This window comes from Balaenoptera musculus, chromosome 17, assembly GCF_009873245.2.
Source record: "Balaenoptera musculus isolate JJ_BM4_2016_0621 chromosome 17, mBalMus1.pri.v3, whole genome shotgun sequence".
NCBI lineage: Eukaryota > Metazoa > Chordata > Mammalia > Artiodactyla > Balaenopteridae > Balaenoptera > Balaenoptera musculus.
This window is the reverse complement of record NC_045801.1, coordinates 18,921,502-18,939,001: the sequence shown is the minus strand read 5'-3', so window position 1 is coordinate 18,939,001 and position 17,500 is coordinate 18,921,502. Positions and strand designations below refer to the sequence as shown.

Here is a 17,500-nt window from a genome sequence, read left to right as displayed (position 1 = left end):
AAACAAGAGTTTATTGACCCATTACCGTGGAGTATTTTCCTACTACAGTATCATTACAGTGAATGTCCTTTGTATGTCTCTTTGCAGTAAGTGCTCACTCAAGTGCTTACTTTGCTTACTCAAGTGCTTGAGTAAGTGCTCTTGCAATAACACGTAGAATTAGATTTGTTGGAGAAAAGAGAAGGTGCATCTTCAACTTCATGAAAAAACCCCAAATTGCTCTTCAAGGTGGTTGTCCCAATATCCTCTCCCACACACTCTGTATGAGGGGTCTAGTTGCCCTACCACTCACCAGCATTGTCTGATGTTGCCAGACGTGAGAGCTTTCACTTACGATGACTGTAAAGCTCTGTCCTTGTTCTTTAAAATAGGACTTTCTCTCCCTGCTAGTGAGATGGGGCAGTTTCTCATTTGTCTCTGAACCATTTGGATTTCTTCCTGTGTAAATACCCATTTATACAGTTTGCTGGGTTTTTGTTGTGCAGTTTTTTCTCATTGATTTGTCAGTGGTTTTATGTATTTTGGACACTAATCCTTTATTAATGATATGGTTTGCAAATATCTTTTCCTGGTCTGTGACTTGCTTGTTGTTGTTTGTGGCAAGGTATATTGTCTAGAAATTTTTATTCTAATGTAGTCAAATTTAATATGTCCGTGAGCTATTGTCATTTATATTTTTCTTTATCCCTTCTTTCAGCCATGATTTCTTAGAAGTGTCTTAAAATTTTCCAATCGTGTGTGCAATTTTTATCTTTTTCTTATTGATGTATTCATTTATTGTACTTTATCATGGAAGAGAGTCTGTAGAGTACCAATTCTTTGACATTTGTTGATTCTAAAACATTTGCTCTGTGTCCTTTTGTCAGGTTTTACAGATGTTCCATGTATGCTTTAGCAAGCAGAATGTTTGTTCTCTAATTCTAAATATAAATATTCGGCAAATCAAGTTGTAAATTGTGTTCTTAGAATCTTCTTTACCTGCCTTAATTCTTTATCTTTCAATTACTAAGATAGATGTTTAAAATCTTCCCCACCTTTGTCAAGTTGTTTGTAAACCTGTATTATAATATCCTGAGATTATGTTATAAGGTACAAAAAAATTTACAGCAATTATCTTTCTAGTGACTTGCTATGTCAACATTTCTCTTTTGCATTATTTTCCTGGTATATGTTTGCTTCATCCTTTTAATTTCAAGCTTTCTATGTCTTTATATTTTAGATGCATCCCTTTAAATAGCATATGCCAGGATTTTGTTTTTAATCTGGTTTTACAACTTTTTTAGAGTTTAGTCCATTCTATTGTTTGTAATAATTAACCTATTTAGGTTTATATTCCTATATCTGTCATCTCAATTTTTGCTTTCTAATTGCGTGCATATCTATGTGTGTGTGTGTGTATATATATATATATATATATATATATATATATAACTCTTACAAACAATATATATATATAACCCTTTTCAAACCTTTTGGTCATTTGTATAGTCTCTTCTATTTTTGTAACACTTCTAAAACAATTTTTTCTTTAAATATATTCAATATGGTTTACATTATTTATCTGATAATTTCAATATGTGGCTCTGATGCTGCATTTGTTTTGTTGATGATTTTACTTGTGCTATCTTTTTTTTTTTTTAATTTTTATTAATTAATTAATTTATTTATTTATGGCTGTGTTGGGTCTTCGTTTCTGTGCGAGGGCTTTCTCCAGTTGCGGCGAGTGGGGGCCACTCTTCATCGCGGTGCGCGGGCCTCTCACTGTCGTGGCCTCTCTTGTTGTGGAGCACAGGCCCCAGACGCGCAGGCTCAGTAGTTGTGGCTCACGGGCCCAGTTGCTCCGCGGCATGTGGGATCTTCCCAGACCAGGACTCGAACCCGTGTCCCCTGCATTGGCAGGCAGATTCTTAACCACTGTGCCAGCAGGGAAGCCCCTACTTGTGCTATCTTGTTTCCACATATACCTTGTGATTTTTTGGGGGGTGTATATTTGTGTTTGCATTACTCAAAATTTTATCTCTGGGAACCGTTTGAGCCCGAGATTGATCTGTATTTTTCGAAAGAATGTATGTGTCTGCTTCTGCTGAGCTCCTAGGTGTACGACCAGCTGAAAACCACCTTAAAAGTTTGACTTTGGGGCTTTATTTGACCCTCACAGGCAGTGTAAATTCTCGTCCCTAGATTGTGTGAGAATCCGTTTCTGGGTAGTGTTTCTCAGTGGAGACATTTACTGCCCCTCCCGCAGCTAAAGTGGAAACAACATATTGATCCTCCACGTGCTAGTGAGACTTTTTGTTGTTGTTGTTCCAGCTCATTCAGAGTGCAGCCTTTCAAGTTCCTCAGCTTTAAAGGATGTTTCATATTCTACGCTTCCTCCACTTCTCACAGGTCCCAGTTCACATTTCACTGCCTTGTGTGGGCTATAAAATACACATTTTCCAGCAAACCTCAAGCATCTTCCCCTTCTTCCCCCAAGGCAGCCTCGGTGTACGTGCCTACTGCTCTAGTGTTTTGTCTCTTCTTCATTCCTGGTATTTAAGGATTCAGTTCTTAATTAGAATGATGTTTATTTTATTTTAAGTAGCATTAATAAGCTTTTTTAGCTGGAGGGTTATCAAGTTTTTTCATCTGCAATGTTGCTGGAACAAGTTATAAAATATTTACATATGACCTAAGAGTCAAACTTCGTAATGAGAAAAAAAAGCAGCAGAGAAGTGAAAGAGAAGGGTTGAGTTCTGACTTGGAGAGAAAGAGAGGTAAAATAGAAAAGCTATTGACATTTTCAAATATTTAAAGTATAATAAACCATTGAAGAAATAGTATCCCAAACAATATGCAATAAACCCCGTCTGATGATTTAACATAGTCGTGATTATTTTCTCACTCAAGAATTTAGTGGTATTATGTGCCAATAAAACTCTAGAAAAGGGCTTCCCTGGTGGTGCAGTGGTTGAGAGTCTGCCTGCCAATGCAGGGGGCACGGGTTCGAGCCCTGGTCTGGGAGGATCCCACATGCCGCGGAGCGACTGGGCCTGCGAGCCACAATTGCTGAGCCTGCGCATCTGGAGCCTGTGCTCCGCAACAAGAGAGGCCGCGATAGTGAGAGGCCCGCGCACCGCGATGAAGAGTGGTCCCCGCTTGCCGCAACTGGAGAAAGCCCTCGCACAGAAACGAAGACCCAACACAGCCATAAATAAATAAATAAAATAATTTAAAAAAACAAAAAACAAAAAACAAAAAACTCTAGAAAAGCCATAGGAAGCCATGGGTGAAAGAACCATATTTCTTTTGCCTAGACTAACCCTTTCTTATTAAAAGGATAGAAGTTTATATCCACAAACATTTGTTGAATTCTTGTCATCTACTCCATGATAAGGGTTAGGGGTAAGGTGGAAAATAAGTTAGAAGTATAAAAAGGTTCCTGGATTTATAGACATGGTACATCGTGTATGAATATCTGTGAGCCAAATGGCCACATTTGGACAAAACCTTCAGTTAAAAACCAATCATTTAAGATGAGCAAACAAAATTAAAGGGATGTGCCAGAATGGGTATGTTAATTGGGATGCATTGGGCTTGTTGCAAGAAACAGAAAATTTGACTAACACAGTGGTGTAAATCATTGGAGCATTTGGACATGCCTTGTTTGCTCAACAAAAGACCTAAAGGTAGATGATCCCAAGCAAATATGGCTGCTCAACAACTTTATCAAGACCCAAGCTTGTTCCAGCTTCCAAATATGCTTTCCTTAGGCTTGTGGCTTCTTGATCAAATTGGCCCAAACCAGTTAACATGACCATTCCTGGTTTCAAAGGAGGCTGAGCAAGCAAATCTCTGTCTTTATAGCTGGAAAAATAAAATGGAGAAGGGAGTCAGAAAAGACTCTTTGATAGTCAACCAACAGTGTCTGCCACAGTTGGGGAAAACATTTGCATCATCTATAACAGTTAAAGATGTAGCATCCAAATATATGAAGAATTTCTGTACATTAAAGAGAAAAAGACTTGTAACCCAATAGAAAACTGGGTGAAGTATATAAATTGTTAGTTGTATTGAAATAAAACGCAAATGGACAAATGTCATGAAAAGATGCTCAATCACAGTAGTTTTAAGGGAAATAAAACTCAAAATAGGAGTAAGGTATTGTTTTTACCAGTCAGGTTCATAAAAATGCAAAGTTTAACAATATCAAGTGCTAATAAGGTTTAGAGAAGCAGAGACCCTCAAACTCCTAGCAGATGAATAAATTGGCACAGTTTTTTTGGAACACAATTTGGCAATATATCTGCCTATCCATTAAATTTCATTTAAAATTCTACTTGATGATATGTTAAATATTAACATTTGTACTTAAATCTTAAAGTTTGTACTCAGGGCATGGTATAAGGATGTTAATCGTAGTATCGTTTAGACAGCAACAAATTGTGGGCAAAACTCCTCCATTTCCAATAACGAAAGAATGGTTAAACAAACTATCCATTGTACAGATAACTATGCAACTCATTTAGAATAAGTTAGTCATGTTATGGAAAAACATATTAAGTTAACTCAGAAATATATGAAAAGTGTTGTATCACATATGCAATCTATATATATCAAATAATACCACAAAAACACTAATAATAGGTAATATTTTCTATAGATACATATACACATACATAAAACATAATTTTTTAATTGTATTTTAAAAGTCTGGAAGGTAAGCATCCAACTGATATTGATGGGGGGGGAGTGAATTTAATTGCTAAACTGGAAGAAGCCTTAACTATCACCTGATCCAGTCTTTTCCCAAGTGAAGCAAGTGTTTTGCTGATGGTACACAAAATGATTTTCAGTAGTCATGGACAGAGCAGGAAATCAACTGGACTCACATAGTGAGAAAGCTATTCAATTTTCAATGATCTTTTCATCATTCTGCTCAAGTGAACACAATATTCTCAGACTGGTGCCCATACCCTTCTAATACTTATTCATGCCCCTTTTTAACAGAGAGCAAACCCATTGCTCACAGACTTCACTAGGAACAAAATCTACCTAAATTTACTAACATTATTTATAGCATATTTTTAGGTTTATCTTATATTCTTAGTAAGTATATAAGAATACTTATATACTTACTAAGTATTATATAATACTTATATACTTAAGTATATATGTTTTTCCATCTACTATAGTACATAATATTTGCTTTTAAAATAGATTTAAGTGAAATATGAGTCAATTAAAAAATATTCAAAGTATATTTGCATATATGTATATACACATATACAAAGAATATGTTTACAAAGAATGTATATACACATATATACATATTTATTATGTATGTACATATGTATGTATGTATATAAAGAAAATGCTATTAAATAATAATACAGGCAGTGCATTAATATGACAAAAATTTTGAGGGGAAAATGCAAATACCTGAAGTTTCAGAAACACTAATCTAATTAGCTTTTTATGGTGTAAATAAAGAAAATTAAATTGTTACTATTTTATATGCTTTTTACAATTTAATTAAATAATTTAATCTCAAAGTCTTGGTATAGGACATGCATAATTTTAGATTAACAGTATATTTTTATTATTTGCGTCATTAATAGCTGTACTCTTACACACTCAATTAAAAGATCCTGTAGCTTTTTTTTTTTTTAATTTAAAGGGATTTTGCATAGAAAGTTTGCTCAAACTATGTAATCATCAGCAGGAGGAGGTGAATCTGGGGGGTAGATTTCCCGTTCAGACTCGTGATGCACATATACCATTACACAATGTGTTGGCCTTTATACAAAATGAGAATTACATAATCCATATTATTAAGGAAAATGAATGAAATATATTGCTTTCAGATTTGTCTTTGTGCTAATACTTAACATCTGTTTGCCAGGGTGGTCCAGGACTCCGAGGACCAAAGGGTCAACACGGTGATCCAGGCCCAAAGGTAATGTTCTTTCTCCCTCTCACATCACTAGCCATAATATAATTTTGGAGTTAAGTAATATTTACCCTTTGCAGTTTAAAGCTCCTTATGTTGTTATGAAAGTTGTGTTGAAGCCTTTTCCCTTATTCTTAAAAGCTTGTGTTTTTTCATCAAAAAAAAATTTAGTAACTTAAGTGAAAAGAAAGGTTTCTGGGTCAGAAATAGAGTGTCAATGTTCCAAGTGGTTTAGTTGCTCAGGTAGTTCTTGCTCATATAGTCTTCTTTTCCTCTATCTGCAAAAAAGATGTATCAAGGAAGGACTGAATCACAACTAGGCAGCAGTCCTCCAAGTAATTTCTCAGGTTTTAGCCTCCTCCTTCTCCCCTCCCACCATGTACTGTATAATCAAACACACAGCTCTATTTTCCATTCTCACTGCCCAAGGCCACCAAGTGTGGTGGTTCAGGTTGTATACTGTACAAAGGCACCAACTAAGAGGACCAAGTTGGTGCCAATCCATGTCAAGGCACACATTTTTCTACTTTGCACAAAGGTGCCCTAAGGGATGGCAGAAGCCCAGCCACTAATTGAGTTCAGGCCCCATCATCTTGTACCTGGCTTTTGGCAAATCTTCTAATTGGTCTTCTGGCTCCAGTGGCTTGATTTTTTGATTGATTCTTCACATCTGCCCCCAGATTCATTTCTTTAAAGTTATACTGGATCATATCATACTCTTAAAACCTGCAGTCATGTGTGATTGCCTTGAGAATACAATTCACCCTCCTTAGCATGACATTCAAGGCCCTTTATAATTTACTATCTCATTTTCACCATGTTGCTCCGAATCATCACTCCAACCATCTTGCTTGACTTACTGCTTCAATATGGTGACTTATTAAATTTGCATAGTATTTATTCATGGAGAAGAGAACATTGCAATGTTGTTTTACTAGAAAATTGGAAACAAGTGGAGCAAGGTAAGAGTGAATGCGGAGGGTGGGGGCAGGCTTACAGGGGAGAAGTCAATGAAAGAAGGCTGAAGATAATTAATCAGGTACTACGCAGCTCAAAACTCAGACCATAAGATATCTTCTTTTTTTGTTTTGTTTTATTTTTTGAGGTTGTGACACATTTTCTCAGGCAGAGACTTGATGTCTTGGCTCCATCTCTTATACACTACAAGGGAGGCAATGTCTTCAGTAAACGCAGAGGAGTGCCCCAGAGATAGATAGTTCACAGTAGTGAAGGGGGAGAGACTATAGTTTGGCTGGATGGTGTGAACCTTCACAAACCAAGAGGGTGGTCTTGGATCACTTACATCTTTTGGATTTGTTGTGGAGTGTGGGCGTCTAGTTACTCACATAATTGGCACGATGTTCCTATTTATGTAAGCAAAAATAAATAAATGAAGTTGCAGCAACTACTGTGTGTTTACTCTTTTGGTTTACTGATGACACTTTGCCTGGGAGGTGGATCATCCAAGGCTTGGTGTCTTGTTATCCTATGAGTGATTTGTGTCTTAGGAAAAATTAGTTAATGAAATAAATTATAAAGCCGTAAGTAGAAATATCTGGGTAGCAGATATTTCTGGGTACCAGAGGGTTTAACTTACCTTTGGGATGACTTCTTGCCTTCCAGGGACCAGATGGCCCTCGGGGTGAAACAGGCCCTCCAGGACCTCAGGGTCCTCCTGGACCCCAAGGACCAAGTGGTCTATCCATTCAAGGAATGCCTGTGAGTTGTGTGTAAACATTCAGATAGGTTTTATTGTTATCACTTCTCTATGAGTTACATAGAATGAACTTTTGTCTTCTGTGCCTTGATAATCATCCTCAGCCTCTTCCAACCCCTAAAAATAAGAACTGAGAAATGAAAGTAATGATTGAGACTTCATTCATTAGCCAATTTTTTGTTCAGTGAAGGGGGTCTTTTACAAACAGATATGTGCCTAGGGAATAGGTATATCCACAGATAATTCGTCTATAGAAAAGAAAGCAGGGCTTGACATGTATGGCCCTTTTTCTTGTTTGACTAAGTCCTTAGGGGGTGTGATAAAATCTAGAAAGTGACAAATGTTATACAAATTTAAGTTATTCATTTTGCATTTGTAGTAACTGTGGAAATAGCTTCATGAAAGCCATTTAATTATGATCTTTATCTCAACAGGCCTCAAAGTGTGGTGCTCTGAGTGTTAGATTATAAACAGAATACTCTCTACAGCCACATTTCTTTGTATAAGTTGTTTGTATCAATGAAAACAAATTCAATCCCACTCACTGATTTTCAGTGATCTTACTAGACGGATCTGGATTTAAGGAATAAAAACCAATCTCTGTCATTAGTATTTGAAGCATGATGCTTTTAAGCACATTTTTAGCAATCTTTCTGTGCATATGATTGTGTCTCCCTAGCTAAGAAGTCTTCTTTTCCAGAGTTATTTTCACATCTTAGAAAGCATTAACATGCCAGTTTGTATAATTACTACCACTATTACTACTACTAACTATTTGTTGAGGTCTTGCTACTTATCAGGTACTGTGTTTGCTTTTCCATTCTTACAAATTTCTAGCCAAAACAAAACAAAAATATATAGAGATATAAGCTTTAAAACCTAAACTATAAATCATACTGAAATGTTCAACTCCCCTCACATATTTACAGTATGAGCTTAGCCATATCAGACTGTATACACTGTGTTTAAACTATTCTGCCATATAAACGTTCTGGTCCATAGGCATGCTTACCTAGGTGGTGTAGCTTATGTGAAAAGTGAAATACGCTGTATTTGGATGTTAGTGTGAAAGCAATTTAATGTTGCAAATGTTAAAAGAGTCAGTGGAGAAAAAGAAAAGACTGAGAATTTACCTATTTACCTATGTGAACTTAACCCCATGTCCTTCTGGTTGTTCAGGGAATGCCAGGCGAAAAAGGAGAGAAAGGAGGGACTGGACTTCCTGGCCCACAGGTATTATTTTTATTTTTTTATTCCATTGCTCTCAGCTCTAGAGCTTTGCCAAGAAGAAAGAAGACTGTAGCTTCTGAAGTCAGTTGTGATCTTGGCAATGAGTGGTTTCTACACTGAGGACCATTCGCGTGTATTCATTTACTTCAGCCCCCTCTTACGGTCCTACTGATACTCCCCTGGGTGAGCCCTGGTGGGGGACATTTCTCTCCTTTCTGGTGAATAACTTCTGGGTCCTGAATTCTCAGTCAGGAAGGCCTCACCTTTATGCTATCAGGTTTGTTTGGAGGCCTTGATTTATTTCGGGGAAGCTGGGTGAGAGGGTAATTGGTTTCGATAACTCTGCCATTTTCCTGTCCTTGCTCTATCTAGGGCATCCCAGGAGGTGTTGGTTCACCAGGACGTGATGGCTCACCAGGCCAAAGGGTAAGGACTTGCCCAAGATTGCTCGTTAGTACAGTAGATTTCTCACCAAGTCACTCTTGCTGTTGGCAAGTTCTATGCAAGGAAGGCAAACCAGGTGTTTTTTTTGGTCCTCCCATCTATCTGCATTCTACCGATCCTGCATCTGTTTCCCTTAACTGATATTCTCCCATGTCTATAACTTTCCTCAAAACCTAGAAACTTTCACCAAACCTTCCCAAATTAACCACACCTCTTTCTGAATGTTCCCATAACCTGAATATAGTTTGCACTGAATAGTGTGCATTGGTCTAACAGATTTTCCAGTTGTTTCAAGTTCTCAAGGAGCAAACCTAAAGGAAATCAAGAATCATATGAATTGGAATTTAATTATTATGACTATCTGTATCATTCTCCATTTATTTAATATGCATCAATTATCAATTCCTGGAACCTGTTCAAGTGAACAGCAATAAAAGAAAGTATAATGATGGTTGAGGGCTGAGTTAACAACTAGAGTTTGTTTAGTCAACATGTCTTCACTGAGCCAGGTTTGAGGTTCTTGTCCTCAAAGAGTTTATAGCTTTTGGGGGGAAATAGAACCAAATAAGAAACATATGCTATAATGGGAGTATTGACAGAGCCCTGTGGGAGCACAAAGAATAGATAACTAAGCCAGACTTGGAGGGTGAGGGAAAGCTTTCCAGAGGGGGCACAATACAGACTGGATTTCAACTGAGAGATAGAAATTAGCCAGATACATGAGGAAAGGAAAGCTATTGCAAGTAGAGAGAACAACATATATGGCATATAAAGGAGTGGAGTTGAAGAGAAGGTGGGACATTTCCATTTCTGAACCTAGTTCCGTATGGCTGGAGATTAGACTGCAGTGTGTGTGTGTGTGTGTGTGTGTGTGTGTGTGTGTATACGTGCATCAGTGTACACATGTGTACACACTGGTGTGGAGAGATTGTCAAGAGATGAAACTGAAGTGGTAAAAACAAACTCACTTACACCATCTATTCTTTTTTCAGACCAAGGATTTTGAGCTTTAACAGGAAGGCAATAGGAAGTCATTACATGTTCAGCAAGGGAGAGAGGCTGGTCTTCCTTAAAAGGACACCGATGTAGACATGTGGACAGCTGCACAGTTTCTCTCAAGACTGAATTATATATAGTGGCCACCACTTAGATCCAGTCCAGTAAAGGACACACATTTGGTGACATTCCCTGGTATTTCCGGGGACAACTAACCCACTAGGTTAGCAAACGATTGGCTGGAAGACACACTTCTCTACTCAAACAAGGCTGCCTTTAGCTATACTGCTCAAGAATAAGGAAATCATTTTTTCTATAGGAGTGTAGGTGTGTGAATTTAAATTCCTTCCATGTTGGGTTTTTTTTTTTTTTTGGTTTCACATCAAACTTTCGTTTGCTTAAAATCTCAGTTTAGTCTCTATCTATCAAATGGAATTAGTCTGTAAAGCATGTCCAGGTGAAGGTATCTAAAAGAGGCATTCTCTGAAAGTTAGATTTATGTAGGTTTCTTGTACATGTGGAAGGAGTGTCTAAAAGTATTTATGTGTTTTGGCAAAGGGCTTAGGCTAAAATCCTGTGTGGTTACACACCTAGATTCCTTCATGATTCCTGAAGCTCTGAAAACAGCAATTCTAAAGATTTGGTTCAGTGAATTTACTTGATTTATCCATGCATAGAGGCTAGTCTTGGCAAAGAACTCCCAAATCAAACATATTGCATTAGTGTCTAGATCATTTGGGTTTGGAATTCTTTTAAAACCAATATACCAACACAGACTTTTTATAAATATTTTGCCATTCTTCCAAACATGTTTTATTCTATAGGATAAAAAGTCTTAGAGTGTAATAAAGCGTTAATATATCTGTACATGGATTTTATTTCCCTCTCTCGCTCAATCTGGAGGTAAAACTTTCAAGTGTTTCTAATTCCTATTTTGAAAAATTCTTGGATGGGAATGGAATTGCTTTTTAAAACTGGTTTCCAGAGAGTACTTTTTCTTTATAGGGCCATGTTAAAAAAAGATTGTGCAAATCCTGTGACAATTGCTTTAGAAAAGATATTTGAGGGCAATACTATTCCAGAGTACAACTTGAGGGGGTGCCATTAACACAGAATAAAATATAGTGGTTCCTCCTAGAATTGTGTAGCGTGAGGAAGGGACTGCCCTGCTTGAGGAAGGGACCACTTATATATTGGGTTGGCCAAAATTTTGTTCGGGAACGAACTTTTTGGCCAACCCAATATTTTTTCAATATCTTAACATCTTACTTAATAAGATATTAGTTGAGCACATATCTTAATTGAGTACATACTATGTGCCATGTTCTATGCTCAGCCTAGAGAGAGTTGTTCATTACTACCTCCAGAAGGAAAAGATCCAGAACAGGAGAGACTTACAATAACTAAAGGAGGCAATTTGTACATCATCTACTGGGAAGAAATAGAAGGAGGAAGTGGAATCAAGACCATGACTCTTCCCTGGGGCCAGGAAAACCAATGGGTCTTCATCGGAGACAGTCAAGCTGGGAGGAAAGATGGGTGAAAACAGAGTTATTTAGGAGGCTCTGATCTGTTTAGTCAAGTATCTGGGGTCTTAATGAAAGTAAAGGGTCTAAAACAATTAGATAGTTACTTAGCAGGATTGTACAGTTGGAGGTCCAGGACCAACTTTCATAGTGGTAGGAACAGATCTCAGACATGGAGCTCCTTCTTTCTGGTTAGGCTGTGGGAGAGGGGTGTTGCTGAAAGAGAGCTAAGGACAAACACTTAAGATTATTCCTGCTCTGCCTTAGGCTATCCTAAAAGGCAAAGTTGCATTCAGAAAGGAAATAATGATAGTAGTAGTAATAATCATAATAAATAATAATGACAGTAACAACCATGGCATAGAACAGACTGAGAGCAAACACACTGGATGATGAAACTTACTGCTGAAATGCCTGAGAAACTAATTCCAGAAAACTGTCTGGGGAATCAGGAAGACTAGGTTATTTTGTCTTTTCTTTACTCCAAGCCCTGAAATCACTTCCCATTACTGTACCTCATTTCCTCTGATCTTGAGTGAGTAAAGACCACTCAAGGCAAAGAAGGAGGAAGCTGGGATAAATATGCATGGTGATGTCCAATCAGTGCTTCTAGCTCCTTGGAGAGTTGCAGAGAGTAGGTGAGTGAGGTGTGCTGTAGGCGTGAGGGGCTATTTCTTACTGGTCATTCTTTCTTTTTAATCTTTGTCTTTTCTTATAGACTGTTTAGAATTCACAGCCCAAAGCTAGAACCATCACCTTGACTATTGGCTTAGGGAAAGTTTAGCATCCCTTACCCAGAGCCAGTGCCAATGCCAATGTCACTTATTCATTTAGTCTACAAGGAAGGAGAGTTTAGCAGAGACTAAAAGAAAGATTAAGCATCTCCTCTTTAAACAGGAAACATGTTTTCTAATGTTTCTAGCTTCTTCTGGCTTTTCCCAAGGGGAATCTTTGACTTGTAGAGGCAATCCTGGGCCTCAGGCCATAAGCAAGTCCAGCAAAAGTTGGACTTCTTCATTGAACCAGTCTCAGCCTCTTGCTGGGAAGCCAGTAGAGCACAATGCAGGACCACACCATATAAAGCCACAGGGCAAGTGCAGATTTAACAGCGGAATGTATTCAGGCATCAGTTTTCATTCTGAGTCATTCCAGCCAACAGGATCTTTGTCTTATCTTTCTTTTCCACTGTCAATCTTGCCATCTCCCTTTTTGCCTCCTTCCTCTTCTTTTCTTGGTGTCTCTGACCCCAGGGTCCACCCTGTGATCTTTGGGTTCCTCTGAGGTAGGGTGGATCTCTCATCCCCCACCCTAGACACCCAGGTGGTCCTTAGAGAAACCAGGAAAAACAGGCAAGACATGGGTGATAAGTATAAGCAGTGAAAGAAAGAACTGAAAAAGAAAGGAAAAACTACCTCTTTTCTAGTTCTGAGGCTCACTCATATCCAAGACCACCAGCTTTCTGTCAAGCATTCCAAATAGAAACTTTAAAAATTATTTTTATTTTCCAATTCTTACTATCATTTTATAAAAAGTCAGAGAGACAAGAAATAAAAATGACCAGGAGATATATATGTTATGGCACCTGGAAGGTAGTAATTCCTCCTTTGTACCAAGGGTGTTAGTTTTAAAATTCCAAGTCAACTGAAATTGGAATGCTTCCTTCCCTCCAAGTTACTGCTCCCTGCCTCTCCTGTCTTCATGCCATAACCACAGCCTTCCTTTTTCATCTATAAAAGGTGAAATACTGTTAAAAAAGTTCTACATATGAATTCTGCTGAACTTGTGTGGTTATGAGAAGCAGGATGGTCCAGTGGTAAATATCAGAGACTTGGATAGTTAGCCAGACCTCAGTTTGAACGCTAGCCATATGACACTGAGCCAGTTACTTGAAAAGTCCAAGCCTCACTTTCCTCATCTGTGAAGTGGAAAAAATAATATTCGACTCCATAGAGCTATTGTGGGAATTAATTCATATAAAGAATTTCTATATAAAATTTCAACTTTAGCTGATACAAGTATTCACTATTTTCAATGTAGACCTAATGAGTCAGGACAGTGCAATATTTTATAATGCCTGTCCTTAACATTATTAAGGGACCTTAGAAGATTTTAATGAACTATGAAAAAAGTCTAAAGAAAAAGCAAGTGGCTTGTTGTTTAATTTTCTTGGAGTCCACATTGAAAGGACGTGCTTCCTTTTTATGTGGGTTTGATGTAAACAAAGGCCATACTTGTGATGAATGTCCCACTTCATCAAAGCAAGTTGGACTTAAAATATACTTGAAGAATTGAACTTGAGTCAACGATCTGGATTTAATTCCTATCATAAATGTCAAGCTGTGATGAGAGATTCATCTAAGGACTGTTTTCTTAAATACTAACATTCATGATAATTATCCCCTTGAGTATCTTCCTTCCTCCAGAAGAAGAAATGTAAAAATCATCACAAAGCTAGTGGAGAGAACGATACGCTTTTCCTTTTCATGGATCTAAACGGGTTTTTATAAAATCCCAGGAAAACATTCTCCCAATCAACCACAGTGATGGCAGTATATGCAATTGGGACTTGGCAGATTATTTTAATAAAAAGAGCAGCGGCCACTGTCATTGATTCTTGACTAAGTGCAGTGCTTTACAAATGTTATGTATTCTCCAATCCTCAGAATAATCACGAATGCTAGGCACTGTTACCCCATTATATAGACAAAGAATCTGAAGCTCAGAAAGTTGAAGTAACTCAAACAATGCCACACAGCAAGCAAGCATTGCAGCCAGAATGATAATCCACTCTCAGGCTCCAACACTGCACTCTTTCCTTCCACAAAATTATGTTAAAGGGTAAAGTGGGATTTTGTTAATATGGGCAACTCTTCCAGTAAAAATATGAATAAGAAGGACTAAGTCACTGAAGATATCTCACCCAGAATTTTTTTGGGCAGAAGGAACCCAGTTTGGGTTACTTTCTTGATGAAGTAGTAATTGATTGTTCACACATAAGAATATGTTTCTGTGATTACTTTTCACTTTTCCTTGGATAGTGGCCCATCCGAGGAGAGAACTGTTGCTTAGAGAATTAGTATCATGTTATTACTGGCTTTAAAGATGCTTCTGTTGGGGCATAGGGTACAAATGCTATCTGTCTTGCGCTCTGGTTCTAACGCTGTCCCTTGCGGTCAGGCGAGGCATTTTTATATTTGTAAACCAGCAGTTCCACAACTTAAACGACCAAATTGTTGTTTTGTGTTTCGTTTTGTTTTTTAAATATGCAGATTCCTGAGCTTCGGCCTCAGAGATTCAGATACAAAAGGTCTTGGGTATGACTTAGGCATGTAGAGTTTTAAAAAAGCTTAATGATTCTAATAATCAGCTAGGTTTTAGCATCACTGAATAGTATATTATGTTAAGCCCTTTGTATGTCAAAGTAGTTTCTTGGGTAGAATATTGCTGTCGTTGTAATTCACTGAAGTCACCATTGCAGGTTACTAAAACTATACACATGTTTATATTTCTATATATACATTTAACTTATGTATGTAATATATATATTTGTACATTTAAAAAATAGTGTATTGTGTACATATATAAAATATATGTATATGTTTATATAAACATATATATACACACATACATGCTGTGTGTGTGTGTGTGTGTGTGTGTGAGAAACTGAAAATTCCCCAGTGTGACTCAACATAGTATCACACTCAGGATTGATCTTGGATCTCTAACCTGGGCCAGTGTTTACAGAGTCTGTGGCTTTTTACCCCTTGGCCTCTTAATCTGGTGGTTGGTCTTAATCCTTAGTTGCAAGTAAAGCCTTATTTCCTATGGCTGACTGCCACGCTGGTCTCTTGCCGTTGCTCTCAGGGTTGAAATTGTGCAGATGGAGTTTCTTCAAGTGTGTCTTTAGTCCTCATTGCTTGAGTTTGTTCCGTTTCAACAAACTCATCAGATGCCAGCTGCTTACAGACCCCACTCTACCTGAGAGTGTGGTGTCCGTCAAAGGACCTTAACAATTGGCTGTGTTACTGCCAATTATGGTTCGTGTCCGTGGTCCACCCTTGCAGGCTTCAAAGAAGGCGTGGATGGTGAATATCATAACTGAGTCACTGGCTCTGAGTGCTATTTCTGTTAGCTACATAAGCATAAATATTCTAGCTTCTGACTTTAGTTACAACACACTTTGTGGGCACATCTGTTTCATCCTTTAGATGCCATAGACACAGTACCTTGAAACTACAAACTTTTTAAGAGCCTACAAAAAGTGCTTGCCACCTGAAAAAAGCATATGTGTTTGCTCTAGTGTATGGAAAAGAAAACTGAAAAAATGAAAATTAATAAATTAGTTAAATGTCTGTAAAACATTACACTTTGCTAACTTCAGCCATGGTTAAATTTAGTATTTATTCAAACATCAGTGATTTTTGAAAACACATTTTGGATAGATTTCCTTTTGCTGATAAATCATAGCCAACCATAACTTAATAAGTTGCTCAGAGCCAAATGTTTTCAAAAAAAATTATAAAAAGCCTTTCAAGTTTTTATAGCAAAAATTATTTTTAATGTGGGTTGTTGGTGCATATTAATATTTTGAGGTGGGAATCTCAAAAAGGAAAAATGATTGGAGCTACTCGTGTTATAAAACACCCCTGTTTGTAAGTGGCTGATTTTATGCGCTTTAAAAAATAAACGTGTCGGTTTAAGTGAATTCTCACATTATGCTTATTGTTTGATCTTCTATCCCCTAATATTCATTCTTCATTGCTTAATTAAAGTTTTCTGTTTTTTATGAGGGTGCTTAATCCGCAAACACACATGTACTGAGATTGGCTTCCTGCTATGAAATGGATAATTTATAGATCTTGAAATGGATAATTTATAGGTCTAGAAATGTCTGGGGAAGTGCAAACCCATTTCTAGCTGAAAACCATTCAGCGGGCTTTGATTAAAGTGAAGCTGAATCACAAAGCTAGAATTTGCCGATTATTTTGCCATGTACAATGCAGACATTTTACACGGTTTTTCTTTTCACCAAGTTGATTGCTTTGATATAAAAAGCTGCTGCCTTTGCTCCTCACCCTGAGAGAAGAGGTGAGGAAAGGGACCAGAACCCTGCCTAAAGAGCTGACTGGCATGTGAGGCTGGGCTGTACTGTGGATGCTGCAGTGGTCCCTGAGCAGGGAGAGTGATGCAGTGTCCCAACCATCCCGGATCCCTTGACTTAAAATCCACCTCTCCTGTGAAACCCCACACCTGGATTAGGTGCCCTTCCTGCATGTTCCCATGGAATCTCCTAGTCCATCATCATAGCTCATTGTCATTTACTTTCAATTGTTGACTTTTCTCAAAACCGTCACCTCCTTGAAAAGAAACTGTCTTGTTCATCATTGTGTACCCAAAACCTAGCAAAATGCCCAGCACATACTAGTTCTGCAAATATGTTTCAGTAATGTGACAGATGTGAGGCTTACAAGTAAAAAAAAATCTTTCAAAGATAAATTTCAAGCGTGATTCAAAAGTTATAAAATAAAACTATGTGATGAAATTGTGAACTTTTTTAGGGTTAGGAAGAGATTTGGGGGAAAAAGGGGCTTTGATTATGTTTCTAAAATAATATTGAGCCTAACATCCTTTTAATTATAAGCAGGTATAGCAAGT

The 17,500-nt window shown here is 37.6% G+C and overlaps 1 protein-coding gene across 5 annotated transcripts in view; it reads left to right on the top strand.

Annotated features, from left to right (window-relative positions):
* COL14A1 (collagen type XIV alpha 1 chain) overlaps positions 1-17,500 on the top strand; it is a 241,550-nt gene that overhangs the window by 178,095 nt on the left and 45,955 nt on the right. For all 5 annotated transcript variants that reach the window (XM_036829890.1, XM_036829894.1, XM_036829891.1 and 2 more), the window contains exons 37-40: positions 5,885-5,938; positions 7,556-7,651; positions 8,829-8,882; positions 9,252-9,305. In XM_036829890.1, coding sequence (XP_036685785.1) covers positions 5,885-5,938; positions 7,556-7,651; positions 8,829-8,882; positions 9,252-9,305 — 258 coding nt within the window. The remainder of the gene's footprint in view (positions 1-5,884; positions 5,939-7,555; positions 7,652-8,828; positions 8,883-9,251; positions 9,306-17,500) is intronic.